This window comes from Rhinolophus hipposideros (assembly GCF_964194185.1).
Source record: "Rhinolophus hipposideros genome assembly, chromosome: 7".
In the NCBI taxonomy this organism is placed as follows: Eukaryota; Metazoa; Chordata; class Mammalia; order Chiroptera; family Rhinolophidae; genus Rhinolophus; species Rhinolophus hipposideros.
The window spans coordinates 1,555,076-1,573,873 of NC_138053.1; the positions used below are offsets into that span (position 1 = coordinate 1,555,076).

The 18,798-nt window shown below is 38.9% G+C and overlaps 1 protein-coding gene and 1 pseudogene across 10 annotated transcripts in view; one reads left to right on the forward strand and one right to left on the reverse strand.

The window, feature by feature from the left end:
* LOC308499520 (S-adenosyl-L-methionine-dependent tRNA 4-demethylwyosine synthase TYW1-like) overlaps positions 1–18,798 on the forward strand; it is a 193,637-nt gene that overhangs the window by 141,925 nt on the left and 32,914 nt on the right. For all 9 annotated transcript variants that reach the window (XM_081053065.1, XM_081053068.1, XM_081053066.1 and 6 more), the window contains one exon: positions 1,545–1,680. In XM_081053065.1, the coding sequence (XP_080909191.1) occupies positions 1,545–1,680 (136 nt within the window). The remainder of the gene's footprint in view (positions 1–1,544; positions 1,681–18,798) is intronic.
* LOC308499928 (non-histone chromosomal protein HMG-17-like) lies at positions 15,663–16,021 on the reverse strand (annotated as a pseudogene). The gene has a single exon. The product of its transcript is annotated as a non-histone chromosomal protein HMG-17-like (transcript).

Here is an 18,798-nt window from a genome sequence, read left to right on the forward strand (position 1 = left end):
CTGTTAAGGTAGCATAGCCTCTTTGTTGTTAAAGAGGCACCCAGCAAAGTGGTGATAAGACAGCATGCTGCCATTACTGTGCTGCTGGTCTGCAGTTTTAGTAACTGATATCTTGTGCTCAATAGTGACACAGCAGTGAACTTTTAAGGGTTCCCTTTGTATCTCAGTGCTGGAGAAGGATTAAAGCAGTGAGTGTCTGCCAGCATTTTAACCACTTCTTTCATAACGTTTGTCAAAGCTCTCCACTTTTAATAACTTTGGTTTAGACCCTTTTGATTTTTCCATATGTCACTAAGCCAGATCATTCCAATCCTTTGTTTGGTCTACATGCCCTTAAAAGTTCTGTCAGTTGAACTCAACATTACCGAGTAAACAGTAGCTTTAAGTGTGTGTATGGCTGGATGAAAAGAAAAATACGGTTCCTGTCTTTCAAAGTCTTACACACAAAGTTTGATAAGGCTGATCCTGATATACAAAGCACATAAATTATTTTAATGGTGCCTTTTATGGCATGTGAATTCTATCTCAGTTTTTAAAAGTGCATAGACTTTGAAACAACTGCATAGATAACATTCTAAGGGTAAATACAAATGTGAAATATTTATAGAAAATAAATAGTGGGATAATTTGATCAGAGGATTATGTAGGGGAAATTTCCCTTTCTCTAGTTCTAAGTTTTTTGAAGGTAATGAATTATGAGACCAATTTGAATGGAGAACAGAGGCTTTGGTAAAAGTACAGTCTGAGTTTAAAAGTGGCAAGAAATCTAGTAGATAAGAATGACATTATAAAATGAGTCCGTGAACTTGAGAAAAGTGGAGAATGAGTGGTATTATTCCTGGGCGCTGATTAGGAAGGCAGAGAACATGAGAGCCTGCGGCCCAGTCTTTTCCTGGGCTGTGGGTGGCCCTTCATGGGCGCTGGGTTAGCCCACTGACTAAGTATGTGCCCACGCGGGCCTGACTTGAGCCCATGCCTGCTCCGGAGGCGTAGGTGAGGCCCGAGTGCAGCTTTGTGCCCTGCACAGGAGGCTTGCACTTTGGAGGTTGTTTCTTGTTCCTCAAGAAATCTTCCATCAGTGAACTGATGATGGGAGAGGACCCATCTGCACAGACCCCAATGGTTTCAGCTTTCAGCTGTGTGAGTCTTAAGTCAGCGTTTATGGGGCAACTTAGGTCTGAGTGCCCCTTCTCTCTAATTGTGCTGAGTCGATGGGTCAGACCTAAAGCTAGATCTTGTTTTGTTTATTGTCCACTAAAACCTAGTGTTTTAAGAGGGACCAGTACTAAGTAATTGAATGTTTTCAGTTTATTACGGATGGTGTCCAGTCATTTTTAAAAATAATCAACGGACATCCCACTCTGTCACATTAAAATCGTTATTTCAGTTTTCTCGGAGAAGCAGAGGGCCCTAGACCTGGTGAAATGTTTCATCACCTTGTTTATTACAGACTGTCATTTTTACATCATGAAAAGCCTGAGATCGACATAATTTTATTTTTCGTTCTTGTGTTGTTGTTTTTGTTTAAATTTTAAATTACCAAGGAAGCTCATGCCAGTTACCCAGTTGTATGTCAGTGTGGATGCAAGCACGGAGGGCAGCCTGAAGAAAATCGACCGCCCGCTCTTCAAGGACTTCTGGCAGAGGTTCCGCGACAGCTTAAAAGCCTTGGCAGCAAAGGTAAAAATCTTTAAAAGAAACATCTTAAAAGAAAAATAATAAGTGAAGTAGAGAGAGGTTTTTGTTTTTCCCTCCCCTTTAAAAAAAAAGGCTAAATAAAATCTTCAACTTTTATTATTTAATAAATATTGAGTTCCTAAGTTTGTAGCACTCTACCTTATACAGGTTGGACAATTAAGTTAGTGAACTTTCCACCATCTCAGCACACGGAATGTATATTTGCTGACATACATGTTATATACATGTTATTTGCCCCTCGTGTGCTTAGGGAGAGAGTAGTGGTACATAGCAACTCTGGAAAAGCTGTCAGCATAGTGTGTGTTTAAGCATGAAGTTAATTTTCCCAACTTTCTAGAACCAAATCTCCTACCTGATGAGGAGTGCCACCTGAGAATGCCCAGATTTACCGTCTTTCCCTGCACACCTTTGCCCCTCTGTGTGCTCCCTTCTGGCGCGCTGACCTTCCTGCTGTTTAGACCTGAGTCACCTCTGCCTCTTCTTTCCCTTTATCTTCACATCGCCGTAGTCGCCATTTTCTGTCAGTTCTACCTCTCTTCCTTCTTGTAGCCATTTCCCCCTTTCTCTTCTTTGCTCTGCAGTGCCGTTCTTCATGCTGTACCAAAATCTGACTGAAAAGGAGAATCACTGCAAGAGCTTAAAACATTACAATTTCCTGTTTTCAGTGGGATTGGAGAACCTGCATTTGAAATATCCCAGATGAGTTACTGTGCAGCCAGCGACAGGAGTCACTGGCCCAGGAAACCTCTCAGTACTTACTTTGGCCCGGTGCATGCTTCCAGAGCCACTACTGGCTGTAACCCCAGGGATGCTATTCTTCCCTGCTTACGTTGCCATTTCTGCATGGGTGCCCGCATTTCCTGAGCCTAGATCATCCTTTCTTTCCATATCCTTGACTTGTGGAAGTTCTGTGCAGCCATCAAGGTTCAGCTTCATCCCTGCATCTGCCCTGTTAGTAACTGCTCCTTTCTTCCTTTCTATGTTTTGTATCTACACAAACACTTTATTTCTTCTGGGGTTACCTAGCCTCTAGATTCCTTCCTCATGTCTGAGTTCCACATGATGTCTAGCTCAGAGCATTTTATGGTATTGAAAAATGTTTTCTAAAAGAATGAATGAGTGGAAACTCACCAGAGCTTTGTAGTGAGTGGTAAGATGTATTATGTACATTTTCTTGATTGTTTAGCTGATTAAATCTTTTTTCCCCTATTTCATACTTGAAAAGTTAAATCAATGTTCCTTTGGTAATTAACAGTGATGTTATTTAAGAAATACAAAATCGGCATTACTTCGGTTTCTGATCTCAGTTTATTTATAAAGCTAGCAGGTTCGGTGCTTGTTGGGTGTAGGGACAGAGTCCCAGAGAGCAGTTTCCAGGCTCTCGGCCTCACGTGGAAAGGTGCTGGCTCAGGTAGTAGATGGCCATCAACTGTGATTGGATGGCCATCAGCTGTAACCAGTTAGCCAATTAGCCACTGATACAACTGCCACGGCTGCGCTGGTTGGTGAGTCGAGAGTCGAGTAGGTGGGTTGTCAGGCAGAGAAGCGGACAGAAGGTTGCAGGTCATGCGACTCCAACCTCCAGTGAGACCATAGTGGTATTACTCCCCTACCTATGGCTCTGTGGGTGTTCCTTTTTGGCCTAGCCATAGCCTGCGTTCTTATGTGGGGAGCGGGAGCAGAGAACCCCGCAGGTCGCCTCACACGACAAATGGCGGAGCGAGCAGCGTCCCCCGCATGACATTGGGTTCCTAAAATCTCCTTGTGGACTTTAACTTCAGTCATATCCTCTTGATACTGAGACAAAAAGTACAAGATACATGGCATACAAATCAGAATGGATTTAGAGGGGAGTAAGCATCAGGAGCTGGCACTATCGGACCCATTAAGACTGTTAGCTTGACTGTGTTCTTAGTTACTGTGGAAGATGAGGAGTAGGCATTAGCAGCTGGCTTAATAGCTTGCCTTTTCTCTCTTGGCCAAATTTTCCACAAAGTAAATACCTGGAAGTTACAAGCCTTTCGATGTCCAATTCAATTGTAAGTACTCTGCGCTGACTCACTGATGGTATTGCAGCAATTTCAAGTTGTACAGTGTTTCCCCACCTGTGAGCTCCTACTCATGGCATCGTTACTGTGTCCACATTAACCAGCGGGGAAAATTCCCTCGGGCTGTTTAAACTGTGTGCCTGCAGACTGGGGCAAGTGCTTTCTAAGCACTTTTTAGCAATTAGAGTTTGTTTCTCATTCTTGTATTGTTGGTGTTGTCATTTTAGAGAGATTTGTGGCAGGAAGCTGCTGTTTAAATAAAAAGTTTTCTTTAAATTAACTCAAGCTATGTTATTTCCTTTTGAATATTTGATATTAGGATGATAGATAATAATACCAAGAAAGGTCTGTTTTACTGTTAACACTCAAAAATATAATGTGTATGTTGGAACTATATTAGCTATAATGTAGTTAATATATTGTAACTATAGTTAATATATTATAAGTATATTAACTACATTAAACATATTATTGTTATTATAATCTGATATCATTTGAGTTTTAAACAAAAACTTTTAAATAAAAAGCCATTTCAGGTATTTTAATTAGAATATCTATACTGTTATGTTCTGTTACTTGTTTAGTGTTTTAGTTTACCTGAGCAAGGAAAGGCCCTTGAAGAGAGTTTCTTGAACTTTATAAACAAAGAATTTTGATTTATATCACAAGTTTCAGCCTATTTATGAGGTATACAACCCAAAGTAGAGGAAGGTAGCATATCTTGGTTTTTATACACTTTGTAAATATGATGTTTATATTATCAGATCTTTATCTTTTGTCAAAATGTTTCTTTTCAAATATGAGGAAATAGATTGGTACTTGAATATGTGGGGCTAAAAAAGTGTTAGTTTCAATTTCTGTCCATGATAGCTAGCTGTTATACAGTCCTGTTTCTAAAAAAGCGAAATCGATCTTGTACAAGACAATACTGCCTACCTTTGGCAGTTGACTGTTAGCAGCAGTGTGATAGATGTGTTTGGCACATTATGCCAAATTGAAGGTCTAGTGGGAAGCTGAAGTAATCAGTCCTTTTCCATGTTGAAGCAATAGCGTTAATATGCTTGAGACCACATACTTGAAAATGCAAAAGCCAGGAATAATTCCCTGCATTACACATTCTTGGATATTAGAACTGAGCATTAGCAGTCTTTATACAGGTTTTTAGCACGTCTGACAGACACTGGAGTCATGTGGTGTAGTTTAAATGGGCCTGCTGTGCACTAATGAGATAGCTCTGTGTCTCACATTTAAGTAGACCCATGTGTCCATGTGCCCCACAATTTTCAGATTAAAAAGTAAACAATTTACTACTTGACCTTCTTATCTATGATTATAAACATATTACATATCAATTATAGAAACTTGGGGAAGTAAAGGGAAACACAAAGGAGCAAGGAAAGGAATTACCTGTAATTCAAGGACCTTCAGATACCACTGTTGACATTTTAAAGTACTTCTATTTGATCTTTTTGGTGGGGGTTGAGGGGAGTGTTTTTTTACATATGATTCAATTGTACGTATATACTTGCTGTTGTTACAACACTGAATCATAAGCGTTTGTCTGTGCTGCTAACATCTCTGTTACCTTCATGTTAAAGACAGCTTAGTCTTTCATCTCACTCAATGTGAGGTGTTCTATATATACAGAGGACCAAAAAAAGTATACACATTTTAAGAAAGGAAAAAACTGTATGAAAATTGCGCTGGTGGTAACTACTTTGAGCACCTCTTCTTGTAATTGCAGAAGTCAAACGTGACTTGTGTTCATCTTTTGTTCTCAGTATATATTGAGTATTACAATTTTAATACAGTTTTTTCCTTGCTTAAAATGTGTACGAGGTCATACAATTGAGTTCGCAAACTCATCCTAGAAAAAGTGCTACATACCTCATTGCTGACTATCACCATGGTCACCTTCGAAGTACTCCCCTTGGGAAGCTATGCACTGATGCCAGCCCCTGGTCCACCCTTCAAAGCAGTTTTGGAACTCTTTTTTTTGGAATGGCCATCAGAGCTGTTGTCATTATTAACTTTTATGTCTTGAATGTCATCAAAATGTCCTCCTTTCAATATTATCTTTATCTTCGGGTAAAGAAAGAAGTCACTGGGGGCCAGATCAGGTGAGTAGGGAGGGTGTTCCAATACAGTTATTTGTTTACTGGCTAAAAACTCCCTCACAGACAGTGCCGTGTGAGCTGGTGCATTGTCGTGATGCAAGAGCCATGAATTATTGTTGGTGAAAAGTTCAGATCGTTTTCGTCTTTTTCATGCAGCCTTTGCAGCACTTCCAAATAGTCAATTTGGTTAACTGTGTGTCCAGTTGGTACAAATGCATAATGAATAATCCCTCTGATACCAAAAAATGGTTAGCAACATCGTTGCAACAAGTTCCGGAACTTCGTTGTCTGACCTCGTACACATTTTTTGGCATCCTCTTTAATGTGTATATTGGTCTCTGGCCCTGGTTCCTGGCGCAGAGCAGCTAAGTGATAACAGCAGTAGAAGCATCTTTTGTTCTGATGATATGACTCTGGGTGGGCTCTTAGATGGGGCCTATCAACAGAAAGACCAAGCCATAATTAGAAGCTTGAAATTTTCAGCCTGCTTCCCCCCACTTGCCCCCAGTTTTCTAGAGAGGAGAGTGGCTGGAAATTGAGTTAATGATCAATCATGCCTACATGGTAAAGCCTCCATAAAAATTTCAAAGGTGCGGGGGGGGGGGTGCTCAGGGAGCTTCTGAGGTGCTGTACACACGGAGGTGCTGGGAGAGAGCATGGAAGCTCCTCATTCCTTCCCACACCTGGCCCTACACTTGCCATTCATTTGGATGTTAATCAGTACCCTTTAGCATATCCTTTTGTAGTAAACTGGTAAGCAGTAAGTAAACGGTTCCCTGAGTTCTGTGAGCCACTCTAGCAAATTAATGGAACCAAGGAGGAGGTCGTGGGGACCTCTGATTTATAGCTGATCAGTCAGAAGCACAGGTGGCGACCTGGACTTGAGATTGGCATCTAAAGTGGGGGCCAGTCTTGTGGGACTGAGCCCTTAATCTGTGGGATTGGACACTAGCTCCAGGTAGATAGTGTCACAATGAGTTCAGCTGGTGTCACACAATTGCTTGTTGTGAGAAATGCCTCCACACATCTGGGTTCAGAAGTGTTATGATTGTGGTATAGTGTGAGAATAAAAGAAAAACACAGGAGAGAAAGTGAGTTTTTCTGACTCAGGGGCTTCACAGTGTCATCAGAGACCCAGGTTCCTGTCTTACCCTTGACATTCAACATAATGGCTTCCATTCTGAAGTTTACTTCATGGTTCAAAATGTTTGCTAGAGCTCCGGGCGTTATGTTGGCATTCCAGCCTTCGCTTTGAGCAAGTGGTACAAAGATGGATACAAAAAGGCACATCTTGCTTTTAAGATGATTTTCACAACTCTTCCATTTCCATGTTGTTGGCCAGAACTTAGTCCCTTAATCACAGCCTGCTGAGGAAGGCTGGGAACTGTAATCTGTTTGCTGAGTGTACTGTTGTCCCTACATAGTTCAGGCACTCTGCATATGAGGAAGAAGGGGAGGATGGGTAGGTATTGGTAGGCGATAAGCGATCTACCATTAATAAGATCAGCATTAAATTCAAATGTTAGACAAGTACAGCATAATAAGCCTGTTAGGAAGAAGGAAATAATCAAGATAAAAGAAGAAATTAGTTAATTTTGGGGGAACCCCAAATATTGGACATACAGAGGTTATTGATGCTCATTACCGAAGTAATCTCAGCGGTTTGGTGGAGATGGAAGGCAGATTGTGTAATGTTTATAAGGACAGAAAACAAATGGCATCTTGGGTGGGAGACAGAAGACTTTGGGTTTGTTTGGGGGATATTAGTTGCTTTATTTGAAGTGGAGGACGGTCTGAACATGAACATATAGGAGAGAGGAAGATGTAAGAGATGGTTGATCTTTTTATATCTCAGAGGTATGTTCTATTTCTAGAATAATCGTTTCATCAGTACCTCTGGATTCTTTAGTTATTATGATGTATGTGTTATTAAAATAAATATCCTTTACATTCATTCAGCACAGTGTTTTAGTGAGAGTTTTTAAAATATCAGTGACTGTCCTGTACCCAAGTTGGAATTACAGCCCCTTACAAAGGCTTATTTGAGAGGTAGAGTTATTTGTCCTCGTGTGCAGAGATCATGGGTTTTCATCTGGCAAATGGCTGGCGAGGGAGGCTCCAAGCTACTCAGGTGGCTTAACAGACATTTTAAAGAATGACCATCACCTTCTATTTGTTTTTAGTGCTGTTTACTTTTAAATTTCAAATGGCATTAAAGGAAAAAAATTATGTTTATTAAAAGTGGTTTGGGATTAAAAATGATGATCAAGTCATCAGTCCCCCATCACTAAGAGACCATGGGACATTTTTTTCCTGCTACTTCATAGATTTCATCCTCTTTAATTTCTTCCAAATGGAATCAATCATTCAAGGCCATTCATCTTAAGGCTTATTTTTTACATTTTAGCTTAGGTATTGCCATTTGGGGTATTGGAATTGAACCTTTTTATGAAAACCATTGTGTTTGATTTATGGAAAGAGTAGAGGAAAGGGAAATTAAAAAGAACGGTCAGAAGTCAATTTCTTTTGCTTATTGAAACCAGAAAGAAGGAAGCACTTTCTCAAATTGACATTTGAAGACCCTTATTAGTGCATTAGGGAAATGAGATAGTGGAAACTGTGTGTTCTATTTGATTTATGGCAATGTGAAGATAACTTGCTCCTCTGACCTGGCCCGTAAGAAGATAGCGTATGTGGCAAACATTCATAGGAATAAAAAAACATTCTGCCATCAGTTCCTTGAGATATTGGATTGAAATAAATACTATTTATATCCAGTCATTTGCACTTTCACTTCATCCAGCCACACAGTGGGAAAAAAAGGTATTTCACCTGTGACAAGTTAGAAATGTTAAAAATCATGTAAATAGCATTTGAGTAACCTTTGGAGTTTATTAGCTTTATCTCTAACAGTTTTAGAGTTTTCTGATGAGATATCCTCTAGCTTTGGAGTTTATTTGTTAAAACAAACTGAAAGAAAAACCACCCCTCCCAACCCCACAAACAACAACAACCAAAAAAGAAAACCTTTCTGCCTGTATTAAAAATGCAAAGGGGATATGTCAGTCATCTTCCTCCGAATTCCTGAACCACATCTCAAGACATTGGGAGACCCCGAGTTCGGTGACGGAAGGAAACCTTCATTTTATATTACCATAAAGAGTATTTCTATTTTTTTCGTATTCCTGGCTCATGATAGAAAATTATCTTGTTAGCTTTGGACTCCTGGTTGCCAGTTTTTGGGGGTGGTAGGATGTAGGTGGTAGGGACTGAGCATGGGCGGGAGAAAGGCTAGAGACCACCTTATTTTCCAGAGCTTGCTCCTTACCATCTTTAAAAGGGAAGTAGAGAAATACAGCCCACAAACTCACCTCCTGCTCATCTTTTTAGGTGGTCCCATTCAGTGGAATTGCATTGTTGTTTTTTTTTAATACAGTGGTTTCTTTACCAAAAGTAAAGATTATACTCTAAAAAAATCCATGTAGAGCCAGCCCGGTGGCTCAGGCAGTTGGAGCTCCATGCTCCTAACGCCGAAGGCTACCGGTTCGATTCCCACATGGGCCAGTGGGCTCTCAACCACAAGGTTGCCTGTTGGACTCCTCAACTCCCGTGAAGGATGGTGGGCTCTGCCCCCTGCAACTAAGATTGAACACGGCACCTTGAGCTGAGCTGCTGCTGAGCTTCTGGATGGCTCAGTTGGTTGGAGCGTGTCCTCTCCGCCACAGGATTGCCGGTTAGACTCCCTCAAGGGATGGGGGGGCTGCGCCCCCTGCAACTAGCAACGGCAACTGGACCTGGAGCTGAACTGTGCCCTCCACAACTAAGACTGAAAGGACAACAACTTGACTTGGAAAAAGTCCTGGAAGTACATACTGTTCCCCAGTAAAGTCCTGTTCCCCTTCCCCAATAAAATCGTTAAAAAAATAATAAAAAATAAAAATAAAAAAATAAAGAGAAAGCAAACAGAAGAGTATAAAAAATATCACCTCTAAAAAAAAAATCCACGTAGTAGGAAAATTCAAGTTTGAAGAATTTTGCACTTAAAGGAAAATTTAGATTGAAGTTGGGAATTATAGTGAATCAGTGAAAGCCCTTCTAAATACTATATTCATTAAATAAAAGAACGAGGGAAATCATGTTGCATACAGAGAATTCTAGCATAAATCCTTCATTCAGAATGGTACTATCAATGTCTGCTACTCTGTCTTTTGCTTGCGGTAACATTTGCAGACTCCCCTATGGTAACCACTCCGTAATTTGCAAATATGTTTTGTTCTGTGTTGGTGCAGAAGTAAAGCCTTTGCTTTTTTATTTATTTAGTTTTTTCCTGTCTGACCCATGACTAAATTGTTGATTTGTGGGTTCCACTATGGTTCAAGAAACCCAAAGAAACTGATGCATGAAATTAAAAGCCATGCGATAAATTTTACTTAATTCCCTTAGTTTACTGTATTTTGAAATGTGCTTAACACAGTTAGCTACTTGTACAGCCACCCACAGTAACTTTATACGAGACCTCCCAGAATTTAGTAAAATTAGAAATTTCTTGTCTCCCAATGAATTCTAAAGTGAATTTTTAAGGCCTGGGTTTCTTTTGTCCTTTGACTATGATCCAAAACCTCCACTGCTTGAGTCTTTATTTCCTAAAGACATAGGTATGTAATCTATGTCTTGTTTTTCTAACCTCTCCAATAGTAGTGATTCAAAATCCCTGTACTTTCTCATTTAAATGTTCACAGTTAAAGAAAATAGATACAGGAGCAAATCTATAAGTGGTAGGATTTGACACATGAGGAAGTGGTGATGAAGTTTGACCGTGTCTGGTGGCAGAATCTGAAAGCAGTTACCTCCCAGCAGGAACAGGAGACTGCTGTGTGTTGGGGGTTGGGAAACTACAGCTGAAATCTGGCTTGCACCTGTTTTTGTAAATACCTACAGTTTTATTCCAACACAGCATTGCTTCTTGTTTACATTTTGTCTATGGCCGATTTCTTGCTGTTCTGCCAGAGTGGGATGGTTGTCACAGGGACCATTTAGCTCTCACAGCCTAAAACATTGATTGTGTAGCTCTTCCCAGAACAAGCCACCACTGGCTTAGCCTCCCGGGTAGGATGTTTGGAAACTGCTGGCCGCCGACCGACACCTCTGCACCTACTTCCCTGCTGGTCCTCCTGGACTCAGCGCTGCTGGTTAACCTGCCTTGCCACCACGTGCTTCCTGAAACTCGCTCCCTGCTTAGTTTCTGTCTTTCACTCGTCTCCTGTTACTTCTTTGCCTACTTCTCCCCCTTCAGGCTTCTCCTTCCACCCTGTCAGTGGAGGTGTTCCCAGACCTTTGGTCCTCAGGTTTCCTCTTGGTCTTTCAATGATCTGGTCTGGGCGCATTCTGCTCTCAAACCCGGTTGTCCCCAGCCTGCCCTTTCCCCTCCTCAGTTGTTTTCTGTTCTCTAACCAAACACGCCTCCTCGACACACTCACCGGCTGCTTTGCGGGCACCTTGGAGTCTCACTGAGAGACACCTGTAACCGGGCCCAGGGCTAGCTGCCCCACGTGCATAGGAGCCAACACTGTGGAGACGGCTTTTGTAAAAAGCAAAACCTTTTATTGCGAGGTCCACCTGCATGAAGACAGTAGCAAGGCTCAAAAATGTCTCCGTGACCGCTGGTTTTGGAGTTCCATTTAAAGGAAGAAGAGGGGCGAGGCAGGGTGGGGTGTAGTTGTGCAGATTCTATGGAGTGCGGCATTTCAGCATAATGAGAGCTTAGCGCGGTGCTGGTGGATCGATCTTGGGGTCTCCGGCACCGCAGGTTTGAATGGAGGGGCGGGGGCCTATGTAGTCCACAGTGGAGATCCACGCGGTGACACTGACGCGGTGACACTGACGTGTTACTCTAGGTGAATTATATCTCCAGTGCGCATGTCTGACTGCCTGATTTGTGGCCTTTTTATGTTATCTCTGCAAAACCAGGCAGTGTCCCCTTAGGAACAGGACAAGGCCGGTTTAGACTGGCTCTGTGGTTGCACAGTGAGCTGTCTCTTCTCAAGCCCGCTTTCCTCCTCATCCCCGGTCCTATTAGCGCCGCCACTCTCCAGTCACTCTGCATCAGGAAGAATTCATTTTTTCTCTGAGTTCGCACTTTTCATACTTGCTAGATATTTGTCTTATGTTTCTTGGTCTTTCCCTTTAATTACCAAAGCAATATATGCTGAGTGTATGCATGTTTTTTTAATCTTATGTGTGTGTATGTATGTATACATATATATTTTTATTGGGGAAGGGGAACAGGACTTTATTGGGGAACAGTGTGTACTTCCAGGACTTTTTTCCAAGTCAAGTTGTCCTTTCAATCTTAGTTGTGGAGGGCGCAGCTCCTCTCCAGGTCCAGTTGTTGCTAGTTGCAGGGGGCGGAGCCCACCATCCCTTGTGGGACTCAAGGAATCTAAATGGCAACCTTGTGGTTGAGAGCCCACTGGCCCATGTGGGAATCCAACCGGCAGCCTTCAGAGTTAGGAGGATGGAGCTCTAACTGCCTGAGCCACCAGGTCAGCCCGAATCCTGTATATATTTTTTTTTTTATAGGTATCATACTGTATGTGTTGTTTTGTAGTCGATCATTTTAAGAAAAAAAATTACTTTATCAAATTTGCCCTCATATAAAGTACAGAAGTATAAAAACTAAAACTGCCTTGTTTGAGCTCCTACCCCTCACCCCTTAAATCTCACTTCCCAAGGGGATCTCTGTTTACTTTAGAAATTATTTTCACTGATATGTTTAGTTGATATAAACTAGACTTGGATTTTTAAAAATACAAATTAGATCCATTTTGCATATTGCCTACAGGTTGCAATATATTTTTTAAATCAATATATTTTGTACAGATTAAATACAAATAATTTTACCTCTTTCTTTTAAATAGCTGTACCTTATTTCATGGACATATCATCATTTATTTAACCATTAATTGATTGATGGTTATTTCCATTTGTTTATTACGAACAGTGAAGCATGTTTTTATTTTTTTAATGAACTTGTATTTTAGAGTTTTGGATTTACAGAAAAATTACAAAGACAGTACAGACTTCCCATGCACCCCCACTCACCCATTTTCCTCTGTTATTAACATTTTACATTCCTATGGTATATTTGTTATAATTAGTGAACTGGTATTGATACATTACATTCACACTTTATTCAGATTTCCTTTTCCTGTTCTTGGATCCCATCCAGGGTCCCACATTACATTTAATAGTCTCATCTCCTTAGGCTTCTCTTGGTGGTTCTTTTTTCTGACTTTTCCTTGTTTTTGATTCCTTGACAGTTTTGAGGAATACTGGTCAGGTATTTTGTAGAACTTCCATCGGCTGGAATTTGTCTGATGCTTTTCTCATGATTTGACTGCTGTTACGGGGTTGGGGGGAAAGACCGCAGAGTTAAAACCTGTGTACAGTAAGGTTCTCACTGTGCTGTGAAGTTCTGTGGTGTCCACTGATGTGGAGTGTTTCGTATCCACTATTACAGTATCACAGAAACAGTTTCACTGCCCAAAATGTCCCCTGGGTGTCACCCGTTCAGTCCTCCACACCTCCACCCAAATCCCTGGCAACCACTGATCTTTTTACTCTCCATATTTTTTTATTTTCTAGTACGTCATATAATTACAATCATATAGTATGTAGCCTTTTAGACTGGCCTTTTTTAACTTACACATATGCACTTAAGTTTCCTCCATATCTTTTCACTTGATAGCTCATTTCTTTTTTCACTAATATTTTTTCACTAATGTTTTCACTAATTTTCACTAATATTTTCACTAATTTTCACTAATATTTCTCGCTAAAATTTTTCACTAATTTTCACTAATAATTTTCACTAATTTTCACTATTTTTCACTAATATTCACTAATATTTTTTCACTAATTTTCACTAATATTTTTTCACTAATTTTTTTCACTAATATTTTTGATGGGTATAGCACAGATTAGCTATTTGAAGAACATCTTGGTTGCTTCCAGTTTGGGGTAATTATTAGTAAAGCTGCTGTAAACATTTGTGTGCAGGCTTTTGGGTGAACACAACTTTTAAATCAGTTGAGTAAATATTAGGTTGGTGCAAAAGTAATTGCGGTTTTTGCAGTTATTTTTCACCTTTTAAACTGCAATCACTTTTGCACCAACCAAATACCTAGGGGTGCCATTGCTGGGTTGATGGTAAGTCTATGTTTAACTTTATAACAAACTGCTGTTTTTTAGAAGTGGATATAACATTTTGCCTTTTCCCCTAGCAGTGGAGAGCCCCTCATCAGCATTTGGTGTTGTGAGTTATTTAGTTTTAGACATTCTAATAGACACATATCTCGTGCTACGTATCTCATTTTAATGTGCAGTTCTCTAACGATAAATGATATTGGGCATCTTTTAATAAGTGTATTTGCCATCTGTATATCTTTTTCCTTGAGTTGTGTGTTCAGATCTTTTGCCCATTTCTTAATTGGTTTCTTTTTTTATTATTGACTTCCAAGAGTTCTTGGTGTCTTTTGGATATAAAATCTTTTTCAGATGTGTATTTTGAAAATATTTTCTCCCAGTCTGATTTTTCTTATCTTCTATTAACAGCATCTTTCTCAGACCAGAAGTTTTTAGTATTAATAAAGTCAAACTTACCAGTTTTTTTCTTTTGTGAATTGTGGTTTGTTATTGGATCTATTAACTCATTACCAAACTCAAGGTTACACAGATTTTCTTTTGTGTTTCCTTCTAGAAGTTTTATAGTTTTGCATTTTACATTTCATTTTATGATTCCCATTTAGTTAACTTTTGTAAAAGATATAAGGTCTGTGTCTGGATTCATTCATTTATTTAATATGGATGTCTAAATATACTAGCACTGTTTTGTTGAAAAGACTTATCTTTTCTCTACTGAATATCCTTTGCTCTTTTGTCAAAGATCAATTGACTATATTTTTATGGGTCCGTTTCTTTTTTTTTTTGTTCTCCAAACTGTATCCAGCTTTATTAAAGATACTTTTCATAAACAACCATGGTATTTCAGGCAGGACATGGGCAGACAATCGTTAACAGTATACAACTTTCACACTCCCTTCTTCAATGAACTACCAAAATCAGAAAGCCACTATAAAAACCCAATGAAGTCTTCATTTGATGCTCTGAACAGGTAAAGTTTAGACTGAGGGCTAACATTTCACATTAAGCATGTTGTTTAACAACTTTTCACAAGCCGACTCTGACTTTCAGGAAATGAAATGAAAACGGCAGAATTATCAATCTGTAGGTCCACAATCTAAAAATGGAACTGCTGCTCTTTTGAGGGATGCCATCTCAATGGTGACACTAGAAAGTCCAGATTGCCTGACATACTCATATCCAATTTTTCTGGGTCAGGTCCCAACAGGTCTCTGGGTTTAAGGAAGTCTATGCTTAAGGTGGAGAGGAAAAGAGAGATAAGGACATAAAAATGAATTTGAGTTTTTCCACACAAGGTGTTTGTGCCAAGATGGCTAATGTGTGTCAACATCAAGGGATGCCTCCTCCTAAGAACCAAGAGGAAGTCTCTCAAAACTAGAAGGGAAAGGTGTTTTTCCCCATGACAATCCAGCTTTGGAGACATTCTATTAGTAATATATGTCCTTCCCCAAAAAACAACAATGAAGTGTTCTGTGTGCTAACAACATAGCTTAAAAAAAAGTAAAACAAACTCTGCATTTTTATAAAACTTGATAAAAAATAGTATTTCAAACTGTACGGTCACCAGAAGTACACAGTTATCAAAAATGCACACGCTTCACTTGGCATCTCCAGCACGTTTAGCTTTCTGTGCCTGGTCTGTTTTGGCATCTCCCATTTTCTGCAGGGTTATTCCCATCCTTGCCAGCATCAGCTTTCCCCTTTTTCCCTTTGGGTACCTTCACTCCCTTCTTTGCAGGGGCCTTTTTAGGCTTGGGCTCTGGCTTTGGAGGAGCAGGTTTAGCAGATAACCTTGCGGATCTTCTCTGTGGTTCGTCCTTCACCTTGGCTTTATCTCCTTGAGCATCCCCGTCAGCCTTTCTCTGGGGCATGATGGCGACGGCGGCGGAACGTAAACACTGGACGCGGGGATGCAGCAGCGAGCGAGCTTTAGTCGGTCCGGGGGTCGTTCTCACCTCTTCTTCACGCTGCTCCTACGGGTCCGTTTCTTGACTATCCCGTTGATCTATGCATCTTCTTTTGCCGATACCATACTGTCTTAATTACTGTAGTTTTGTAATAAGTCTTGAGAATGGTTAGTGTGAGTCCTCCAACTTTGTTCTTCTTTAGTGTAGTGTTGACTATTGTAAGTCTGTAATCCGTTCTGTATAAACCTTACAATCAGTTTGTCAGTATCTACAAACTAGCTTGCAGAGATTTTGATTGAGATTGTGTTGAATCGGTAGATCAATTTGGGAAGTGACATCTTAATAATATTGAGTCTTCCAATTCATGAACACAGAATATCCCTCCAGTATTTAGATTTTCTTTAATTGGAGTTTTATAGTTTTTCTGCATAAAGATCTTGCACATAGTTTTGTTAGATTTAAATATAAGTATTTCATTCTTTGGTGCTATTGTAAATGGTATTTTTAAAATTTCTAATTCCAGTTCATTGCTGGTATATAGGCAAGCAGTTAAATTTTGTTTGTTAGTCTTGTAGTCTTGCTATACTCACTTAATAATTCTAGAATTTTTGTCAATTTTTTAATGATTTCTTATATGACAGTCATGTTATTTGCAAAGAAAAACAATTTTGTTTCTTCCTTTCTGATTTTTATACTTTTTCTTTTCTTGTCTTATTGCACCATGTTCCATAGGAGTGGCAAGAGGGACCATCCTTGCCTTATTTTCAGTCTTAGGGGGAAAGGAAGTGTCCAGTTTCTCACAATTAAGTGTGATATTATTACCAGCAGGTTTTCTGTAGATATTCTTTATTATGTTGGGGAAATTCCCCTGTATTCCTAGTTTGCTGAGAATTTTATCATGAATAACTATTGGCATTTGTCAATGCTTTTCTATATTAAGTCATATGATATGAGTTTTCTACACTAACCTGTTATGTGATGCTGAGTGACTTTTTGAATATTGAACTAGCTTTGGATACTTGGAATAAATCCTGCTGGTCAGCTGGTATGTAAACATTGTTGGATTCAATTTGATAATAATTTGAACTTTTTAAAAATCTATGCTCATGAAAGATATTGACATCAATTTTTCTTTTTTAAATGCTTTTATCTACTTTTGGCATTAGGGTAATGCTGGCCTTGTAGAATGCGTTGGAAAGTATTCTCTCTGCTTCTGTTTTCTGGAAGAGATTGTGAATTGATATAATTTCTTTCTTACATGTTTGGTAGAACCCATCTGGGTCTGCTACTTTTTGTTTTGGAAGGTTATTAATTATTTATTCAATTTCTTAAATATATATAGTCCTAGTCAAATGATCTATTTCTTCTTATGTACATTTTGTTTTCAAGGAATTTGTCCTTTTGGTCTATATTATCAAATTTGTGGGCAGAGTGTTGATTTTAGTATTCCTTTATTATCAGTTTATTGTCCACAGGTCAGAAGTGATGATCCCTCTTTTTATTTTTGATAGTGATAAATTATGTTTTCTCTCCTTTTTTCTTGGTTAGCCTGTTTTTTTCTTCAAAGAATGAGATTTTATTTTGTTGATTTTTCTCCATTGGCTTTCTGTTACTTTCAGCTCTAATTTTTATTATTTTTTTACTTGGTTTAGGCTTAAATTGCTCGTTTCTCCTCTTTCCTAAAGTGGAGGCTGAGATTATTGATTTTTTTCATATTAGAACTATATTATGGTCCTTTGTGTAAGTATTCTTTTACGTGAAGCTTAATTGCCACATAGCCATTCATAAGGTCGGTTTGCCATTATTTTCTTAACTCACCTACTGTTAAATACCACTGTGAAAACCTTTGCACATCTTTGTTCACATTTCTGATTAATTACTTAGAATTAATTCTAGGTGGGAAATTCTTGAGGCAAGAGATTACAATTATAAAGGTTTTTAATAGGCATTGCCAAGTTTACCCTTTAATACATTTGTATCATATAGTCTTGTTATTTCTGCACATTCTTACCAACCTCAGACATTAATATTCCATCATTACTCAGCTTTATAAACAATAAAGTATCTTATTTTAGATAAATTTTTATCATATGTCCTATTTTCAATGTTAATTTTTTGACTGCAGTGTAATACACATCACTGAAATGTAGGAATCCTAAGTCTACAGCTTGATGCATTTTTATAAAGCCAATTCACCTGTATAACTATCACCCTAAAGGTCTCTTTCATGTACCTTCCCCAGCATGGAGGCTCCAGCCCCAAAAGTAACCACTCTTCTCAGTCATTCACTGTGTGCTCTTTTACTTGGTCTAGCTTCTTCAGTAGCATTATATCTATCAAATTTATCCATGTTATTGTATGTAGCAGTAGTTAATTTATTTCATTGCTGTGTAGAATTCCATTGTGAATATATTACAAAAATGTTTAAATTCATTCAGTTGTTAATGAACATTGAGGTTGTTTCCAATTTGTGTCTATTATGAACATTGTGCTCTGAACATTTTTATACAGGCCCATTGTTTTAATGTGTATTTAATTATTTGTTATATTAAAACAATTTGTGATATTTTTGTTGACCATATATATGTGTTCTTTTGTGAGATACCTGTTTTGGTTCTTTACCTTTTTTTTCTTTTGAGATATTTGTGATTTTCATTGACTTGGAAGTAATTTTTATTAAGGACTTAAGATCTCTTTCTATAAATATACATATACACACATACACATATATATGTGTGCACATCTAGCTATTTTTTCGTAAGTATGGTATGAGACATGGATTTTTTTCTCTCCTATGTGGAAATTCATTAAATCAGCATCAAATGT